This window comes from Telopea speciosissima, chromosome 1 (genome assembly GCF_018873765.1).
Source record: "Telopea speciosissima isolate NSW1024214 ecotype Mountain lineage chromosome 1, Tspe_v1, whole genome shotgun sequence".
In the NCBI taxonomy this organism is placed as follows: domain Eukaryota; kingdom Viridiplantae; phylum Streptophyta; class Magnoliopsida; order Proteales; family Proteaceae; genus Telopea; species Telopea speciosissima.
Genome location: NC_057916.1, coordinates 30,352,733 through 30,374,528, shown reverse-complemented (window position 1 = coordinate 30,374,528; position 21,796 = coordinate 30,352,733). Strand labels below are relative to the sequence as shown.

Genomic DNA, 21,796 nt, shown 5'->3' with positions numbered 1-21,796 from the left:
TTTACCACGCTGACAATGGGAGGAAAATCTCATACGACATCAATTATGATACAGGAAATGGTTTCATCTAATAGGAAATCCACATGCTCAGAAAGGAGAGAAAAAATCAATATGAAAACCCACATGATCAAGAGTCAAGATCCTTTACCATACCGCAGAATGTGCGGTGCACATCTTGCGGAACAGCAAAGATCATGTGGTACACATAGCCTCTACTGTGCCATAGGCATTACGACAGAGGATTTTTATTGCATGATCAAGATGTAAGAAGACATGGAAAAACATCTTTCCACCAGAAAACCATGCATCTCAAAAACCAAATCCATAAATCACTCTTGGGGATCTTTTCCCCAAAATTATTATGCTTATCCCCTCTTACGGGGTTCCCATGCTCATGATCCCATGTAAACTCTTAGGATTGTGCAATGACCAAATCGTGTAAATATTTCTAGTGCAAGAGATCATTGGTCGGTCATGTGACCGTCGCACCAATGCAGGTGCCAATGAGAGCCCGCACAAAGGCATCAACATGGATGGAATTTTTTATTTGAAGGATCAGGGCAGTAATTTCATTCGCACTGGTGTCTTGGGGTAGGCTCCAGCCTGCTCCATGCGATCAGGCAACCCCAACACCCCCCCCCCCCCCCCCCAAAAAAAACAATTCCCATAATTCTCCAATTTCAAAATCCTTTGACAAAACCCATGATTTCGGGTAACAAAATACGCTGCTTTTGTGTGCTCATTTGACTCCATGTTACCGTTTTCAATTGCCATCAAAACACAATTTTATCAAATTGCCACCTAAACATTAAGCCAAATTCAAGCTTTCATTGAAGAAAACATGCAAATTGTTTCTTTTGTTGTACAAGGTAATCACAATAGAATTGGGAGTTGGGGTAACAATTTACTGTCGGAAATATCCAGAGAACCCCAGAGCAGTAAATGGATGTGATGGTTTTGAAACTGAGAAACAAGACATTTCTGTCTTAAAAAAAAAAGCTGTTTGAATTCACAAAATTCACGTCCAATGAAATGAAGTTCACAAGAATCTCAGTTACAACCATATCATAATCTCTATCAGATCTGTATAACGGCAAAGGAGGGAAAAGCACATCTCTCCCATTAACCCAAATCAAGAACCATTATTGAATATTGATGCTTGATCTCCTCTGCAAAAAGAAATTCTCTACATCCATGAAGCACAGAAATTTCTTTTAGGGGCAAAACTTATCAAAACTGTTACATAAAGTGGTCGAAATTTATTTCATACAAAAAAAGTAGTCCAAATTTTTACCACATGGCAGATCAGATGGGCCCAAAATTTGTGGATAGATAGACCACAAGGTCCTCTACTTGCATATAAAATTTCAGCAGAAACAGAGTTTGCCACATAGCAAAGTAGAGAGTTGAAAATCAAAACCATGGATGAAAGCACAGTATTGGCCAGAGTACCATAAGCATGCACATGAGTATGCATACCAATACACAGGACAGTACTTGATAAGATGGGCTGCCGCACCATGCAAATGTGTTTTTTTCACCCATCCTGGGCATATTTTTTTCCCTTCCTTCTCTCTTTTCCAGCCAGGCATCCTCTTCTTTCAGCCTGAATATTTCTGGGAAACAAAATTTGGACCTGTCTTTCTAGGGAAAGATAACCAGACTATTAGCCAGAAATAGCGGAATTAAGACAATGCAGAACATTGCTTTTGCATTTCAAATGAGACAATTAGAGAAATTGACCAGTTTTATTGAAGAATTAAATAACAGTTGATGGACATCTCTTGCCAGTTCCACCAAAAATTCTTGCCTAACCAAATCTAGAAATCAGGCATATTAGCATGGCAGAAGTATTTACATGTAGGAGGAGAGCTACTGTTTCCAACATCTGCATAATCAACGGGGAATGACATAAGTGAGGGTGACCTTTGAAATGACTAGGCAACAGGAGGCCTGAGCACATGATCTTGTGATGTGTCAAGGGCAGCTGGAGGTATCCATTGCCACATCGGAAACCCTCCATAACTAGGAAAAGCCATCATCTTGTTTGCTCCAGCGTGATAGGCAACTCGGGGTGGTGGCACAAAACCAGCAGGTAGAACAGTCATGGCTTTCACCTGTTGCTCCATCTTTTCTTTATCTGCCTTCAGTAGAAGCTTCTCTTCACGAAGCTCATTCTTCTCTTCCTGCAATTGGATAAAATTCTGAATACCTTTAGCCAAATGCCTAGAATTAGTGTCAGCATGATGCAGGTTAATTCACAAGCTAAAGGTTAAAATACCGTCACCCAGAAATAACGACAACCATACGTTCCTTATTATACAATGTATGAAAGGATTGAGCTTTCATTGGATGGTCATATTTACTGACAAAAGTTACGATTAACACAAGATAGAAAAAGTATACATTACAGTTAAAAAGATTTAGAACCTATCAACCTAAAATACACAGCCACAAATTGCAGTCACATTATTTAAATCCCAACCTCTTGGAATAACCTTTATAAGATGCATTACTTGACTCAAAACACGGTTTTGCAGCTTAAGTAAAGCCTACAGTAGCTCTCCAACATATTTGAATATGGGTGCACTGTCATCATATGTGTTGGTCTTGGGCATGGGCTAACACCTCACTCAAACCAAATGGACAAGGGCATATAGCCCATTCTTCTTTTCTTAAGAATGGTGTTAAGTATACATTCTCAAGGTACAGGTGATCCATATCTGACCATGGAATATTCATTACATTCTATTGCTGCCAACACATGAAAGGATGTTAAAAAAGGGATTCTTGACTAGATGGCTCGAGTCTTGTATATTGACCATGATGTTGTATTGTTGTATGTACAAGCATCCAAAAAATGAAACAATAGTTGGAAGGGAAGGGAATCCTTACTCCCTTAATATTCCAGCAAGACCCAACACTGCTCAAAAAAATATAGTGGAATCTCATCTCCATCAATTTTTACAGCTGAATCCCTTCTTTTTACCATCTATAGATAACAGTGGCATCCCCATTAACATCACATTGTAGCAGTCTAAATCAATATCACATTTCACATGGAGAAACACCTAATGAAACCTTTCATTGTCAGCCAACATTATTCCCCAAAAACTGTATCCATCATCATCATCTACTCCCCACCCTCTTTGGAAGGGTCTTTATCCCCTCTATCACTGTTTTCTTCTAACCCAAAAACAAATACCCAATTCACCGAATAAGGAAACATCTATTCTCTTATTCATGTTAGATAAGGAAACCAGAGAACAACACGATAATCCTTTTAGGTTTAGGATGAGGTAACTTTTATTTAAGAAAATTAGGTATAATGTGCCAGCTCATATAGTGATTCAGATTACAAACCACTACAAAGATACAAATGCTGACCTTTAAATTTTTTATGTCCTCTTGAAGCTTTTCATTTGCCTCTTTAAGCTCCTGAGCTTCAGCTTTTAGCTGATTCAAAACACGGATGGCATCGCAGAGTATGGCAGATTTGTCAGTTTTAGGAGGTTTCCCAGGCTCCAAAACTGAACTCAAATCTAAAAACCTGCATGGAAGACAGATGAGATATTTCATGATTAACCTTTCAAATCGCCTTGAAAAATACAAAGAAGTTATGCGAGAATTCATAAACTGATAAAATTCTCAAGTGACAAGTGACCCTAATCCCCCCTACAAAAATTGGATGCATGCTGACAGGTGCTGCATGGAGAGTATTTCTTCAAAATTTAAGGGTAAATTATAGTTGAGGTACCCGATGTTTAAGAAAAGGACATTTGGGGTACCTTAAGCTTCAAAATTGATGTTTGGGGTACCCGGTGAACTGGTTTTGTTTAAGACTTTGCTCTTTTCCAATTTTGCCCTTATTGGCCAAATATGTTTGGGTTAGCAGCTATCCTCTCTCTCCCCCTCCCCCTCACTCTGCAAATTACCACCTCCCCTGCCCCAGATTTGTCCTTCTCCGCCCCACCGTCGCCAGCACCCACCCACAGACCCATCACCTTCTACCTCCACCCTCTCCCCCACGCTTCCCCTCCCCTACCTGCCTTTGTCCTCCTCTCCCATCATCACCAAAGCATAGGCCACTGAAATCCCCAGTTCAATGGCCATTGTGCTCTGCTCCCACCATTTCCCGCATGAGGAATCATGTACCCCCACACTGAAAGTACTACATGTACTCCCTCATTAGAGAGAGTCTTATATCTGATGGGGGTAAACATGGCTGGAGCTTCTCGAGAGCAAGCAATTTCCCCTATTGCTGCAGTGAAGAATCATGGGGATTTGGCGTTAAAACTATCTTCTTTGAAACAGGCGAAAGAGATTCTGTTATTTGTCGAACAGTCTTTTGCAGCAGAGATCTTGCTTTACCTCAACATGGTTCGGACGTTGCCCGAAAGCTTGGTTAGGAAATTTCTTGTCAAGTTTGTTCATGAGTCTCAAATTTGTCCCTCTTATTTTACAGCTACTTCTACTTATGATTCAAATTAATGATTTCCTGCACGGTTTCCTTTGTATGTCATTTTCAATATTGTTTATCCCCTTCTGCTTAAGCCTTACGGTTGCTTTCCAGCAATCTACACTGAATCTATTGATTGAATTAATTAATAGAAAAGGGCCTGCAAGGTGAGATGGGGGCTGCATGATTCCTCATGCGGAGAACAGTGGAGGCAGAGCACATGGCCATTGAACTTGGGATTTTCAGTGGCCTATGCTATGGCGTGGATGGGGATGGAGGATGAAGGCAGGGAAGGGAGGGAGAGAGAGAGAGAGAGAGAGAGAGAGAGAGAGAGAGAGGGGAGGGGGCTGCGGAGATTGCAATAATGCTGTTAAATTACTTAAGTAGGTTTATTTTAATGGAAATAAGCCTTATGTTGGGTTATATATGTGTTGGGCCTTTAGTCCAATGGGTTTTCAATGTAATAGGCCACTTTTATGAGCCTAAAGTATGAGAAATAAGGTTGCATACGGGATTAGCTAGTTTGTTTCTTTACTTAGTTTATTTTTAAGTTGTTTTAGGCTAGTTCAATTGAACCGGTTCTATGTGATTCAATTTAAGTTGATGATGTAATTCTTTAGTTAGCTATTAAATTAGCGGTGTCCACATAGGGGTGTCAATACCTAAACCGAACCAACTAAACTGGACCGACCTGAGCCGAATGAGACCGAACCACATCAAACCGACCTCTTATTGGATCAGCTTCGGTTCGTGTGTTTAGTGGTCATTCGGTTTCGGATCGGTTGGGTCTGAACTGACGGTGCACCACTGAACACGACCGATAGACCCAAACCCGGACCAAACCAACCCGACCTGGTACAAACCCTAATGACTAAATGACCTAATCGTCTAATCCCTTTCATTCTTTCATCTTTTTGACTTTTCCTAAATTCCTAACACTCAAGACTCAACTCTAGACTCTCAGTGGCACTCAGCCTCAGCCCTCAGTCAACCAGCAACGGCACATGCACAACTATTCTTGAGTTCGCCCTTCAGTTCTTCTTCTTCCCCAAGACTCCAAGAGGCAGCAACTCCGCTCGGACCCTCGGTATGTTCTCTCTCTCTCTCTCTCTCTCTCTCACCTGAAACCCCAAACCCTCGGTATGTTCTTCTTCTTCCCCAATACACCTGCTGCTATATGTAAGTAACAAGGATGTTGAACCATACCATTGTATCATCTTCAACCTTAGAAAACCAAGAATAGAATCATATTCTATTTCAAGAAATTTTTTGTTTTTATATGTAACTACACTACTACAGGTCATGCAGAATTATCACCAAACTGGGCTTCTATTATTAGGAATAAGTCTAGGGTTGGGATATATATATGTTGGGCCTTTGATCCCAAGGGTTTTCTATGTAATAGACCACTTTAATGAGCCTAAACTAGGGGTATATAGGTTGCATACGGGATTAGCCCAATACTTAGTTTATTTTTATGTTTTTTAATTGAACCGGTTCAAATTGGTTGCATCCAATTGGTTCAATTTAAGTGATCATGTGACTTGGTTAAGTGGTCATATGACAACTTAAGTGGCCATGTGATGTAAGTTGGGCTGGATTAGGACTCTATAAGTCCAGCCATGTTTTGAGTCTATTTCCTTTAGTATTCTAGTTTACTAGTCAGTTTAAGTTACCTAATAGGTTAGAGATAGGGTTAGGCCTTTCCTTTTTAGTGTCTAAGTCTATTTTTGAGTCTTCTATATAAGTTTGTAAGGGAAGCCAGCATTGAACACGAATTTGATTAATGAAAAACCTTTTATTTTGCTGCCATTGCTGCTGCCCTGCTCTGTTGAGTGTTGCTCCTTGTGAGTGTGCATCCTTGTGGTTCTATCAAGGTGGAAAGGGACTGGTGAAATCCGGTTGACTCCTTACACCATGATAGCTGGGAGGATCTTTTTCAATTCGAAGGTGGTTCTATCCTTCACATCTGTTCAAGCTGCTGCCAGTGGAATCTCCAATAAATTTGACACCCAATTTCTTCTTCTAACCCTCTAATCCTTTCCCCCAATCAATACCCTTTATTTTTTGTTTGAATCCCATAAACCCTAACTCCATTAAACCCTAGATCTTGCTGCCCAGCCATATTTAACCTTTAGAATTACTTTAAATTCAAACCACAGCCTCTCCTTAACACACCCTACACTCGACCCAAGCTGCTGCCCCTATTTGTCTTTCAAAACCCTAAATTTGACCTAATTTCTAAAACCCGAAACCCTAACCCTAATTTCTGGAATTTTGAATTCTGATCTAAACCTAACCAAATCTAGCTTTCTAAACTCCCCAAAACCTGCCTAGTTTAATCGTATAAACTATATTTCCATTATCCTACCCTAACCCTAGGAATTGACCTAAATCCTAGTGTTGTCCATTCGAACCAGCAGCCCCTTTTGTTATTTGATCCTGTTGTTTGGCTCCTAGTAGGTCTCCTACCTATCTAGGACTACATTAAGTGGTATCAGAGCCCATGACTGACCCCATGGCTGCAATACTTGAGATGTGAAGGTTGCTGCTGAATACAGGGCTGCAATTGAAGCTCAGAGGGCTGCAGCTGATGCCATCATGGTTAGGTTGCAACGCTTGGAAGAACAGAGAGTCAACCCTAACAGATATGGGAATCCTAGATATCGATACAGAGATCTCAAGGATTACAGAGAAGATAGAGAAAAGGTATAGAGAACACAAGGGACAGCAGGCCATTCTAAATCCTTTTAATCTACCCTCTGAAATGCGCAGACGACAAACCATGCGCACCAATCAGAAGGGGACAGATTATGAGAATCAAGTCTTAGCTGTACCACAGAAGGAATTTGAGCAGACCAAGTTGCCGCCACTACCGACAGCAACAGCATAAGCGGCTGCAGCCCTACCCTTTGCAGCTTTGCCCATGCCCAAAAACCCCAGCCCCCACCCTTTTCTGCTTATAGCCTCTCAAGACAGGCGTCTTGTTTGACCAATTAAGATTATTATGATCATTTTTATGTTAATATAAATTGTCTATTTTTTTGTATGTTAATGATTTCAAATTAATTATTATTATTAATTTTGAACATATAAGCTTTAATTTGTGGAACTATTAGGTTCCTAATTCTGCTAATGCTATAAACATGGGTTAAAGTATCTATGGGAGTTGCAATTCGTTTACAACAATTTCCAATCCTTGACTGTTTACTTGTCATGGGTCAATGCAAATAGGCATTTAAAAAAAACTCGGTACCGAACCAAATCCAAACCGCTAGCAACCCGTTATCATAAACCGAAACGACATGAAACCAAACCGTATCAAAACCGAAACCGACACGAAACCGAACAGTCCTTATTGGTTCGGTTTTGGTTTCCCTAAAAGCCAAACGGAAACGAAAAAACTGAACCTGGACCGAACCGAACCGACCAATTGACACCCCTAAGTCCACATCAAACTCAAGTCATAGGCATGTTAGGACTTAAAGTTTGCCAATGTCATTGAGTTAGTTTCTTTATTATGTCAGTTTCGTAGTCAGTTTAAGTTATCTTATTAGTTAAGGATTGAGTTAGGCCTTTCCCTTTTAGTGTTTGAGTCTATTCTTGAGTCTTTTCTATAAGTTTGTAAATTTTAAGGGGGTAAGCATTGTACAAGAATATGATAAATAAAGTTGCTGTTTTTGCTGCTCTCTTTTCCACTGAAGATCCCTTCTGTGCAATCAAGGTAGGTTGGTATTTGATCCAATAAAACCACCTTGCGGTTTGAATCCTGGGTGTTATTTTCTGTTGTTCTTATTATTCCATCATCTTCTTTATCCATTAACAAATAAGTATTCTTCTATTTTCCTGCAACTAGAACCCTACTTTCTAGAAGATCATACGTAGCACTTTTTTTGGGTTTAAGCAAACCAGCCGTTGCATTTGGCTGAAAACTTGAACCCTAACTTGAGAACTCGTTTTAAATCTCACTCAGTTATGACCAGCCGATTGGCTGCTGGAGTGAAATCTCTATTTTGCCCCTTGTTAAACACTGTTTTACCTCTGGATCTGTTTCTGATTTCATGAGCATGTTTGAGGTTAATTTACTATCTGAAATCAGCAACCTATCTTCACTTTCAAACCCTAATTCCATTAGCTATATTACTGCTATACCTTAATCCTATTGCTACTAGGACTTGGCCTATTTGCTGATCTGGCCATCCGATTATGTTCAGATTTTCAGCAAATCTTCCCTATGCTATTTGTTAAACTCGATCTCAGTTTCAGCTTTGATTGACCGTCTGATTTTGTTTAATTTGACTTCTATTAAATTTGGATTTTATTCTCTGAGAAAAAAAAATTGAAACATGAGGTAACCCAAACGTCCTTTTATTATACATTAGGTACCTCAAATGTAATATACCGAAAATTTAATATATCAAATTTATCTACATCAATCCATAAAGAAAAAAAACCACTGCATCAAGAACATTTAGCTCCTAGAATCCTCCTACAAACAACTGAAGTACAAGCAGGATGATAACAGAAAGAGCTAAAACTGCTTCCTTAAAAAAGTTTTAAAAAATATACTTAAAAAGAATTTTATGCATATTTTAAGATGTTGAATATGGTCATTTCAGCATCCAAAAATTGATGGTATATGCTACTTGACTATTGACACACATATGCACTAACTTTACATGTTGCTCAAAATGGTGAAATTTTGAAAAGGTAAGATCAAAACAAGGAGCAGAGAAAAAGAAATGATGCATGCCTGTCATTCATCTTATCCCTCCGCATCTTCTCACGGCAAGCTTTAGAGCCTGACCCGTTGCAGGACTCACTTCGCCCCCTATAATTAATCATCATTCACATAGTCATCAATAAATACAGGCCAATGAAATATTAAAATAAAATCACCCGTACCATAATGAAATAGAAGAAAGTGGCTACACTGACTGATTCATCAACAAAAGACCAACACTTAAGAGCCTCTCTCCGCCCAGGGGTGGGTCTTAACCACCTGAAGTAATGGACAATCAATTATAGAATCGCTGAACCAAATACCATATTAGATTTGTGCATTTATCCAATACTTTTTCAACCTTTGAAACTTGGCTAATAAAGTAATAGACACAACGAAATCCACAGTCCTTGGCAGGGTTCATGGTTCTACCTATTGTAGACTGATTCATTCCAAGTATTAAAGGTTTACTCAGAGGGGTTTTAATGAAACATCCAATACCACAAGAACACTAGAACTAAGAGCCATAGAACAATCACCATGGATATAACATTACTGTACTAGCTGTGATACACTCGCTGATTTCACTATTTGTCAGGATTTTGACCACAATATCAAAGACAAACTGCGCTTTGAAATCGTGCAACAAGAGCTGAGGATGACTATTCATAAGAGAGAATATCAGTTGCTTCGACATAGGATTTAACTGAATAGATTCAATAAGAGGCGCTTTAAACCTCCTGTAATGTATAAAGTGAGTACCAAACTAAAGCCAAAACTAAGTTAAATAAGTGGAGTCATACAACTAAATGAGGTCTTCACATAATTAGGACATAGATCATGGTCATAACGCAGAAATTGAGAAAATTAATTCCGACAAAAGGAAAGTTAATGAAAGAAATTCTTTCTGAAGCAAACTCTGGTAGCATACACAAGCTATACGCATAAGGTTAATACCTTTTGCGTGTGCACCCTTGTTCTTGGGCCACAGCGCCAGGAAGTGATACATCAAAGTCGAGGCAAGAACTGCAAAAGAGAGGATCAACTACAATGTGAGCAGTGAAAGCACTGATTTTGCAGACTTCTCCTGATTCATTCCACCAGTACTAAAGTAACATCAGGCATTCTCACTTCACAGACACTATATTTTACAAACTTGCATCAATTTAAAATCAATCTTTGAGCGTACAATCTTAACCCACAGAAATCCAGCTGCCTAGGTCAAACCTTTTTTTAGGGAGGGGGGTGGGGGAGCAAATAGTCGACAAATTGAAATTTCTAACAGAGAATTTTGATTTCCCTCATATTTTCCTAATCAATCCAGTTGCCTGCCAATCAGGGTTTTTTGTTTTTTTTTTCTCAACCTTACGTAACAACAAAAGCATAAGTGCATAACTTTTTTTTCACCCAATGACAAAGCTACGGAGATCATAATAAAATAAGAGCAAGAGTTGAAAACAAGAATTGGAAATAAAACCCCCCCAAAAAATAGAAACGCCATGAAATTCAAACATATATTCGATGAGGGGCCATTTTGATCGAAATTATTGTCTCTCAGGACCATAATCTAAGGAAGCAACCCAACAATTTCCAAAATCCAATCAGAGATATCACAACAAAACCCAAAGGAAAACCACTCTAATCTACAAAAGCTCAGAAATCAAATCTGCGCGAGGAATAATAAGTTCTTCCAAGTAGAACTAAAAATATAGAAGGGGGTTGAGGGAAACATACTTCTGATTGTTCCACATAAAATCGGTGGATGCTGCGTCCTCAATTATACTGTAATCGAGGATGTTCCAATTACCATCGTGAAAAGAATCCATTCTCTCTAAGCAAGACGAAAATTAATCTATAGACTGGATTTCACAAAAACCCTAAGAACTTCAATCGGGGTAAATCAAAATCTGATTGTTCAATCACCACTTCGGACCTTGGAGAGTGAGATCAATGTAAAGAAAAGAGAATTTGACGAACCCCCAAGTCCCAAGATAATTTCGAATGGGCAATTTTCATTGGAATCCGAATTTGGAGAGACCCTACACTTGGAATACCATTAGCTGTTTTCTGTTTCTTCGAACTTGATAGTGTTTATCAAGTTTACCAAACAAAAAAAGACTGTGCTTATCAAAAGTGCAAAACAAATTATTGCCCATTTAATAAAGCAAAACTGAAAATTGTCAAAAGGACAAAACCATCCTCGTCGTTTTTCCCAAACAAACCGTTGGGAGTTTACGTGAACGAGGGCATTGAGGGTAATATAAGTCCAATGAATGGAATAATGAACAAATGAGTATATTCCACGTTCCAAATGTGGATAATTTGTGACGTAAGGAAAGAAATGTATAAAAAACGCCTCGGTGGACTTGAAAGAATGAGCAAGGTAGGTAGGAGATGTAGGGCTTGATCAAGTGGGAGAACATGGGAGTATCAAGAACTTAAGATGGTGGATTCTAATCTGACGTCAGAGAAAAGCAAAGTAGATCGATTGTCTCGTTGGGTCCAATAGTCCACCAGAGGGAGTCTACCATCACAAAGTGTAGTGATTACAACTCGTTAGTCGTCACTCAACTTATAATAATTCAATCAAGGGTCAACGTTCAATCAACTGGGTGGGTCATACAGAACTCGCGGTGATTCTCAACCTTCCTGTTTATGGGAAAAAAATCCACTATAGTGCCAGGGCGAGTCTGGGTTCCTGGACATCTTCACGTTCGCTGCTCGTTAAAGTGAAAACGCTGCGCAAAAAGAAAACATACGGTGCCCCCATGCAGGATCGAACTACAGACCTTCAGTTTACAAGACTGACGCTCTACCACTGAGCTATAGGGGCTTAGGTTGTTATTTGATTGACACATTGTTTTATTGATATTATTTTCAATAGTCAATTTTTTTTGGACGGGTAGGATGTAAGAAGAACTTTATTATGAAAACGTGAAAACTCATGATTGAGGGTTATAAAGATCAATCAGCCATGGATTGGAAATGGGCCACACCATCGTATACGTCACCAATAAACTCCCTCTTTGTCAGGGAGTTAGCACAAACTGTATTCTCCCTTGAAACATGAGTGAAATTACATGTATCAAAATAAGTAACAAGATGAACAATATCCTCCAGAATGCCACGAATGCTAAGAGGAGACATAGATAACCTTCTTTTTATGTAAGTGACAACATCCTTATTATCCGATATAGTAAGAATCATGTCAAAACCTTCCAATATACACTCCAACAAAGAAGAGTGGATAGCCATAGCCTCCCCAATAGCAATATCCTCAAAAATCATTGGAACCGAAACAGCATGAATGGTTCGATCACAATAATCCATGTAAATAATTTCAACACCACCTGTAGAAGGGGGAATCATGAAACTCTTGGAAAGCTTTAAAAGAAGTTTGAATTACCTCTAATGGAGACCAAACCTGACGGCCAAAAACATTGTCATTCTGTGCTTTCTAGAGAATCCAACACATAGAAGAGCACAAAGATATTCTCATTCGTCGAGTGGCCTTATCCCGTGAGATATTACTCCAACTCATGATCCAGTCACTTAGGGAAAGATCATCTCCTGAAGGAATGAAGAGTCCCAAAGAACAACAAAACTAAGCTGCACAGGAGAATGAATAACCCAACAGAATGTGTGAAATTGTTTCAACTGATCCACATTGATATTGCAATGACAAAGAGCATCTCCCGTCGCTACACCAGCAGCACACGCTCTCCACAGAAAGCCTTGAATTTTGGGAAGGCTTCTACAATTCCAGATCATCTTCCATACACCCCTCGGCATATCCGACCAAGAAAGATTCCTTGAGGTTGATGTCTCCAAACTTCTCTCCACCGATAAATCACTAGCAATAAGATGATACTAGTCAAATTGATCCCAACCATTTTGAAGGAGATACTAGTGAACTATGCTATTAAGTACAGATAATTTGTCTATTTCTAAAGAAGAGGGGGAAGTGAAATGTTTCTCCCTAACAATGACAATGGGCGTGTATCTCTAAACTATGCTGAAATATTATATATTTCATTATGTTTTGAAGATGATTGTCCATGATGTATTTGGCAATAACATCCAAGTCATATTTAAGTAGATGTGATCGTGTGATGGATTATGTTTTATTTTGGTTGTTCTTCAAATATTGATGTCAAACTATGATTGTGCAACTATATTAAAATTTGCTTTAAAAGTGTGCACTAACATGTTTGTTAAGTAATAAACCCCAAGGGTGTAGCTCAGTTGGCAAGGAAAATACCTTGCTAAATCGACATGTGTCCTGAGTTCAACTCCCCTTACCCCCTTGGGATAGTCCCATGACTTTTATGGTTCTCATAGGATCCAGTGTTGACTTAGTCCAGTGTGTATGTGCCCGAGGGACTAGTTCGGTCGAAGGTCCCTACACTTTGCTTTAAAAGTGTGCAATAACATGTTAGTTAAGTGATAAACCCTAAGGTTGTAGCTCAATTGGAAAGGGTCAAGGGAGCGTGCCTAAATTGACATGTGTCCTAAGTTCAACTCCCCTTAGCCCCTTGGGGCCAACCCCGCGACTTTTATGGATCTCATAGGATCCAATGCTGACCCAGTCCGGTGTGCATGTGCCCAGGGGACTAGTCGAGCCAAAGGTCCTGACACTTTGCTTTAAAAGTGTGCACTAACATGTTTGTTAAGCGATAAACCCCAAGGGTGTAGCTCAATTGGAAAGGGTCAAGAGAGCGTTCCCAAATCAACATGCGTTCTGAGTTCAACTCCCCTTACCCCCTTGGGGCCAGCCTCACGGTGTGTGTGTGCCCGAAGGACTAGTTAGGCCGAATGTCCAAACACCCTCATTAGTAAAAAAAAATGTGTTGAGTGATATAATGCATCACACCGAAAAAAGACAATTGCAATTCATCAAGCATCTCACAAGCAAAGAAGTAAGCCAAGAAAACTCAAGTAAATTGAAGTTGTTCAAGCAATGAAGAAGTTAAAGGAAATTATGCCAAGATGATGGAAGCTCGGAAGTAAATGAATTGAAACTTCTCAAATCTATGCAATGATTGAAGAATTCAAGACTTTGAAACATACAAAAGGAAGGAAGCTGCAAAATAAGACCAAGCTCCATCATACATTGGGAGGATCTCAAAGTGATCAACATGAATCATTATGGTATTCAAGTTAGCTTCAAGTGGGAATTAGAATCACATTGATCGAAGATCTTGTGTGGAAGATATGACCAAATCAGCTAGAGTAGTCAGTGTTGTGTAAAATCTTGCTTTTGCACAAGAAGTGATTTCAAAAGCACTTTAAGAGGGCGTGCATTTAAAATTGGTGAAGGCTTAAAAAATTGAAGAAGTATTCCGTTGAGTCTCTTTCATGTGGTTCAAGAATCAGGTCAACTAGAGTTTGGATGAGAATGCTATGGCATTTAACTGGCCTGAGGTCGACCTTCTACTAGTTGAATTCAACCGTAAGTGTTTAGAGGTCGATCATACACTATTCCAACAGTTCAATAACGGGCAAAAAAACAAATATATATATATAATTATTTTTCTGTGGACTATAAATAGAGATGTTCTACACATCTCTAAGTGTCTCAAACCATTATGAGAGAGTAATGGACTCTCATGAGTCCAAGAGAAATTGATTTGTTAGGAAAATAGAGATTATATACTTCAAGTTTCATTTGTTAGATTCAAATTGTTATTCTTCTATTTGTATAATTTGCTTTTGAGAGGCTTTGTGCTTTGATTTGTATATCTTCCTTAGAGAACTCTTAAGTGATTTGCAAGATTAAGTGCAAGCCTTGTAAAAACCTGAGTTTAGTTGTGATCCTTAGAAATTACTAGGTTAATTAATTGTGATTCCCTATAAAACAATTGTTTGGTACTAAGGCGAGAAAACTACTGCTTGTGAGCCTTGAGAATAATTTCTAATGGTTTGATTAGCACCATTGAAAGACCAATCGCTTTAGTGGAATACCCAAGGGTGAGGAGCCCTTGGAATTGGATGTAGGTCAAAGGTTGACCAAACCATTATAAATCTAATGTCTTCCATGTATATGAATTTTACTACACATTAGATTTGCATTGCATACTTCAAATGAGTTGGGTCAAATTTTTTAATCTCTCACTTCATTCCCCATCACCCAATTCACTCCCTCTTAGGTTGCCATATCGGTCCAAGATACTATCTACCCAAAATTTTGACTTCAAAGATGATATGGTAATTTCAACCATATGCATATCTATATAGCAATGCGAATTGGTCACGCATTAAATTTTAGAATTAACTTTAATCATATACCTTCTTAGGGTTGGGCTAGGGTTTTATACAGCCCGACCCTGTTGCAGCACTATCAAGGACAACCAGGGTTGGGCCTAGGCTGAGTTAAGAAACCTTATGATTGATACTAATCACAAATCTCTGCTTGGCCAAATCCAGATCTTTATCTCCTCCAGTTCCTTATCCGGCCCAATTCCCCAGTTCCTCTAACAAGGGGAACTGGAATAACTACCCTACCCCTGCCCGAACACTCTGCTCGAGTGGGATTCACCACCCCCTTTTAGAGAAACTGAGGAACTAGGCCGGACAAGTAACTGGAAGAGATAATTTTCCGCCAAATCCAAATTGACACTTGAGAGTACCATGATCTATGCTTTTCTTTAGGCCTGTGGTACTTAAAACATTACCTGAGCCCCTCTCTCTCTCAATTGAGCCAGAGACACATATGTATGGCACGTGCTGGCTAACAGGTAAAGAAACAAAATACTTGCATTGGGAGACGCATCCCAAAGACACTTGAATTGAAAGCCCCTAAGCATGTGAAAATAAAACATGTTTTAGGACCATCTCTAGTGAGAATTGAGATATCTTACCAACCTAGAATGGCTGAAATTTAAACTTCTGATTAAGAAATCTATTGAATCCAAGAAACTGAAGTGTTGGATCGTGTTTTATATACTATATTGTATGAAAATTAGTCTCAAAATATATATTTGAGAAAGAGATCGTTGCTTGGGCCTCTAAAGTTTGCACACGTGCGCTGGCCAATGGGAATGTGCACATAAATATCGCCTTGGACGGCATTTCCACTTTTTCTTAGGGGTAGTACAGTACTTTCATGCACTGCTGTGTCTAAGTGTAGGAGTCATTCGACCATGCGACCAAGTAACGTTCTTTTCCCTTATATATTTATAGAAAAAAAAGATTCTCACAACGCCGGAGTGGGGAATACCCAATCATATAATGAATCGTGGGATTCACACTGTATCCTCAGACAAAATAGCTCTCTAACTGAAAATAAAAAATAACTCTCATTGATTTGGTTTCTCACTCTGACATTATGAGTAACCTCTACTCTTATTTATATATCTATATATGTTTTTTGCAAAGGGTTTTCAGTGTTTGAGTAGATGAGGTTTTAATACTGCAAGTCCATATTAATTCCATTGCTTCTCTATCCCTCTTTATTTCTATAATAGTGGGGTCATCTCAGTCTCCTCTGCAATTCCAGCCGCTGAAACTTGAACCATATCATTTCTATGTAGATTGCCCTCAATTCAAGAGATGGTCCATGAGGACACTTAATAATTCAAATGAGATGAATGGGCAAGGACTGCAGGTCAACCAAACTTGAAGACTTGCTTCCAGTAAGACATCCCATCTCAACTAGTAAGGTGAGTATACCTAAAAATTTTTGGTAACAACCTTGTTTTTTTCATATAGCTCTCATAATGTGAACTCCCATCACATGCTTCCCCATAAATGGACAATTTTGGTAACAACCTTTTCTTTCAATTGGTTTGCATTTTTCTGCATTAATTAATTGTTGAAACATGAAAGGAAGACTAAACCATATATTGAATTTTGTTGTCCTCCTTAATGAGGATGGTCCATATCTCTCTCTCCTTTATTTTTTTTTGGAAAAATTATATGGTGACCCTTGAGTTTTGCCCTAAATACAGTATGTCTCCCTTGTATTTCTAAAATATACACTCGAATCCCCTAAGTTTAGGTTACTTATTACACTCAGCCCCACTCCGTTAGAGCATTCCCGTTGATTGCTGACGTGTTGGTCATTGATGTCTTATAATGACAAATATACCGCCAATGGGGTGTGAGTTTATCATTTTACCCATAGGCAGCTCAAACTTCACATTATCGTCTTTGTTACTTGTCTCTGCTATCTTTGTCCTCCCTACAAACTCACCTGCCCCCACCCCTTTGCAACCCTATCCACGCAGGCTTGACCCCCCCCCCCCCCCCCACTCTCTTCTTATTTTTCTTATTTCATTTTACCGCAACCGCACCCGCCCTCACCCCTCTGCAACTCCGCAATCTAAACCCTAACCCACCCTAGTTTTATTTTATCAGAACACTCACTCGCCAACACGAGTCGTCCCCTTCTACGAATCCGCTGCCTCTGTCATCAAATCCAATACCTGATCAGAAGGATGTCGAAGGGAAAATTACAATGGGTTCACTGGTTTTGAGTTTCGGCCTCAGGACCTTAATCATAAGGACTTCGAAGGCCAGTGATGTTGTAGGCTGCAAAATCTTGGCTGGTGACGTCCCTATGGACCACCACCAATGGAAGACTTAGATCTGAAAATTGGATTGATTCTGGCCTATTGGATCCATGCAAGAGGGTCGCCGTCAGACTCATCAAAGGTATCTGCGATTATCTTTGTGGCTAGCAGTGACCATTTTGGACATTGGTTTTTGCAGTTTTGGATTTATGAAATCGAAAAAACGGTAGGTGTATATTTTCTCTTTTCCGGCCTATGGGATCCTCATTAGAGGGTCATCGGAGTTTGCAGAGCACTCACTGGTGCTGGTATAGGACGGCGTCAGCCCTTGAGGCCGCCACTACGAATCCCATAAACCTCCCTGTGGCTGTTAAAGTCTCCAAGAAGGGGATTTGGAGCTGTTTTAATTGAAAGGCAAAATTGCCATTTAAATTTTATACTTAATACCGTCCACCCTCAGGAGGTTCGGGTGTATATTTTAGAATCATAGGGGGTTGTATTGTATTTAAGGCAAAACTCAAGGGATCACCGTGTAATTTATCTTTTTTTATTTTTTTTATTTTTAATTTTGAACCAATTTGTAAAGACTAAACTGGTTCAATCATCCAAGGCGTCTCCAATGGTGAAGAAGACCAAAAGACAACTGGGCATTTAAGAGTCTTAAAGACTCTCTCCATTTGCCTTTATTATCATTTGGAAAGTCAATCAAACAGGATTTCTTCTGCAACCTTTATTCGATCTTTAAGAATTCTCCTTGTCCTATCTTATGATTTTCACTGTTTTGTGACCCATGTGTGTCTGATCTCTGATGTGAACTCAACGAATAAATTGTGTGATTTTTCCAAAATGGAAATTAAGCAGTAAAAGAAGATTTTTTTTCTTCCGCTTCTTATGCTGGTCGTCAAAAGCTTTGACTGAAATAGCGATTCCAATATCGATTTCCTCTCTCTTTCACAGTCTTCCTTCTCTTCCTCTAAAATCAAAGTCTATATAGTGTAGAGACTACAGAGCAGCGAGTTTGTCGGTTCTGTGTTATTTTTTTTTCTTTTCTCAGCTCTTTAATACAAACACGTTTTTGGCTTCTCATCAGAAAACACGTTCGTTGAGGCCCACCATTTGCTTAATTGTATTATTTGCAGGAATTAATCCGTTATTAAAAGGGTAATCGTCTAGTCTTCATCGAGATCACTGACTACGATTATCTCTGACGTCTAGACTTCGTCGAGGTCTTGGTCTGACTTCTGAGGGTCCCTCCTCTGGAATTTTTGCTTCTCTTTCCACCTTAAAATGTTCAAAAATCTTCTCAAGTCTCATCAGTTTTCTAATTTAACCCAATTGGGTTTTCTGTCTCCATAGCCATTTTTCATCACCCCTGTTTCTGCAACTTTAGACAATTACAAAGCCATTAATGTCTACCTAAAAGTTTCTTCATTAGGTCATTGAGAGCAGATTTTTCTTGGTTATTACAACTTGAATCATTTACGGTTCCTCCCAGATCCCAACAAAACAAATCCGCTAGCAATCTCGTTCCCCCCTGTTTCTCTCAGTTGATTCATTCAAGCCATTGGATTTTCTTCAGTAGATCTTCCCCAGATCCATTTCTCAAGGATCCGTTAAACATGCATGGTCCTTGTAATGGACCTCTACCTTTCTGTCCCCCAAGAATTCCCCCAGAACATCCGAATTTTGAGCCACCCACGTTTCCTTCTTCTTCTTCTTCTCCTTCTCCTTCTCCTTGGTACACCAATTTCCCCATCTTTACCATTGCTGTACCAGGGATCATTGTCACATCTATTTTACTGGTGGTTTACTATGTCTTCGTCATCAAATGCTGCTACAATGGGCACCGTTTTGATCTCCTAAGACGCTTTTCCATCTCACAAGCTCGACAACAAGAGGATCCCATAATGGTATACGCTCCTGCAGTGGTGAGTCGAGGGCTTGATGAAGCATTGATCCGTGCAATCCCAATTATTCAGTTCAAGAAAGGAGGAGAGAGCAACGAAAATAAAGATATGAGCTTTGTCGAATGTGCAGTTTGTCTGAATGAGTTTCAAGAAGCAGAGAAATTAAGGGTTCTACCCAACTGCAGGCATGCTTTCCATATTGACTGTATCGATATATGGCTTCAGAACAACGCCAACTGCCCTCTTTGCAGATCATACATTTCTAGCACAACCCGAATCCCGACTGACCAAATCATTTCACCCACAACTTCTCCTGAGGATCCAATTCCATTTACAGGAAGCATAGTGGGTAGTGATGAAGATTTCGTAGTGATTGACTTGAGGGATGAACAGAGTGTAACAGGGGATTCAGGGGAGCTTTCAGAGCAGTCCATAAGCCTTTCTCCAAGGAAGCTAGAGCAGAGACTTGTACCCAAGAAAGCAAGGAAGTTGCATCATATGTCAAGCATGGGAGATGAATGCATCGATGTCAGAGAGAAAGATGATCAGTTCTCAATCCAGCCCATCAGGAGATCTATCTCCATGGACTCTTCAGCTCATCGGCAACTCTACCTATCTGTTCAAGAGATCATACAACAAAAAAGGAATCTCAATGAGATTAGCACTGGTGAAGGTAGTAGTAGTAGTAGTAGTAGTAGAATCCGAAGATCGTTCTTCTCATTTGGCCAAAACAGAGGATCTAGGACTGCGGTTCTTCCTATCCAAATCGAGCCTTGAATTGAAAATGGATCAGATTAGTTTTGCTTATCTTTTATCATTTTCAGTTACAGTGACATTCAAACTGTTAGGTAGCCCTTGAATAGTTTAATTTGTGATATAAGATAGGATCAGTTTAATGTATAGCAATTTGAGTTTTGGGTATATGCCAAGAGAATGAAATAGATAAGTAGTAATTGAATTGTGGGCCTGATTATAAGCATCATTTCTCAATCCACTGTGGGTGGATAGGGTGTTAGCAATACTTCTTTAGCTTTTGAGTCTTGAGATTCTGCCTTTCCATGAATGAAAGTGATTGCATTTGTTATCTTTTTTGTTTTAGAAGGAAGTGCAAAAGAAGAAGAGGAAAGCAAGAAAGAAGGTCCCCAACTTGTTAGACAATCAACTTCGTTCCAACCGAAGATTCCCATGTTGGTGAGGGAGGGATAGAAATAGCAAATTTTGGATAGATTGAATCGAAAAAGAAAAAAAAAGTTTTGATTCGATGATTACAGGAAGAAAATTGGGAGAAATTTCCTCTACGCATATCTTCTAGAAGAAGAACCCAAAAATTCCAATCGAGAATATGTACTAAATTATTGGTCAATAAACAACAAAACTATCTATTTCCTTCTGTCTGGGTCGTCGGGTCAAAGATAGAATTTTCCAGCAAGCATAGACTAGTAAGTCGTTAAACCAAGCCAAGAAGGTCTTATTTCTCTTGTCTTTCTTCGTCAAAAGCAATAGGGAGTCAAATCATCTTAAATTCCCATTTCCCCCTCTCACCCTTTCTTTCATGAGCAATAAGCCAGAGCAATTGATCTGAGAAATTACAGTATTGGACACAAGAAAACAGTAACAGGGGAACAGTAGCTCAGTAGCTTGCTGGGGACACCTCGGTTGAGTTGTAAGGCACATTGTTCCAAAAGTTAAAGTAAGATACTGCATTTAAGTGCAGTTTCTCATAGGAATATATGCGATGCATCCAAACTCACTATATGCAAAACATTGTAAGTAGAGAGTCTCTGTCTCTCACCATCTTTGAGATCTGCTACACCAGCATTTTTTTTTATAGGTTTTCCCCTGGACCTTAAACCTGCAGTGAAACTCAACATCAGTTTACCACTTCAAGTCTTGTTGAAACTAATATCAAATAAATAAGAATATAGACTTTATCTCAACGGCTTATCACTTGGAGCAAAACAATCACGCATTGTAGGAGAGCTTTAATCACGAACACTTGGTGGGGCAAAATTGTGCCATCTTTCACTCTTCTTAAGATCGTAGTCGTCTCCTATGGTGCAATATGAGTTACTGTGAATCAACCTCTATGATTAAATAGCCTTTTAGGCATTCTAATAGTTTTTAAACTCACTTACTAGGCCACCTCGGGACATACTTAGGTTGTGCTCAATCAACCAAAGAAATGGAACTCAGA

At 39.3% G+C, this 21,796-nt stretch overlaps 2 protein-coding genes and 1 non-coding gene across 3 annotated transcripts in view; 1 reads left to right on the top strand and 2 right to left on the bottom strand.

Annotated features, from left to right (window-relative positions):
• Positions 1–1,721: 1,721 nt before the first annotated feature.
• The window catches only part of LOC122645548 (transcription factor bHLH115-like), a 35,313-nt gene continuing 15,238 nt past the window's right edge, over positions 1,722–21,796 (bottom strand). Inside the window, exons 2-7 of the mRNA XM_043838861.1 lie at positions 16,950–16,952; positions 10,917–11,059; positions 10,140–10,208; positions 9,213–9,290; positions 3,388–3,550; positions 1,722–2,186 (exon numbers count right to left, since the gene is read on the bottom strand). Of these exons, the coding sequence (XP_043694796.1) occupies positions 1,938–2,186; positions 3,388–3,550; positions 9,213–9,290; positions 10,140–10,208; positions 10,917–11,008 (651 nt within the window). The 5' untranslated portion in view covers positions 11,009–11,059; positions 16,950–16,952 and the 3' untranslated portion in view covers positions 1,722–1,937. The remainder of the gene's footprint in view (positions 2,187–3,387; positions 3,551–9,212; positions 9,291–10,139; positions 10,209–10,916; positions 11,060–16,949; positions 16,953–21,796) is intronic.
• On the bottom strand, positions 11,944–12,015 carry TRNAT-UGU. The gene has a single exon. It is a non-coding gene; the product is annotated as a tRNA-Thr (tRNA).
• On the top strand, positions 19,315–20,413 carry LOC122644609 (RING-H2 finger protein ATL16-like). The gene has a single exon (XM_043838023.1). It carries the CDS (start codon positions 19,315–19,317, stop codon positions 20,377–20,379), a length of 1,065 nt encoding a protein of 354 aa, XP_043693958.1. The 3' UTR covers positions 20,380–20,413.

Bases quoted from the DNA above. Each gene is read 5' to 3' on its own strand.
- LOC122644609 (XM_043838023.1), top strand. From the start codon at position 19,315: ATGCATGGTCCTTGTAATGGACCTCTACCTTTCTGTCCCCCAAGAATT.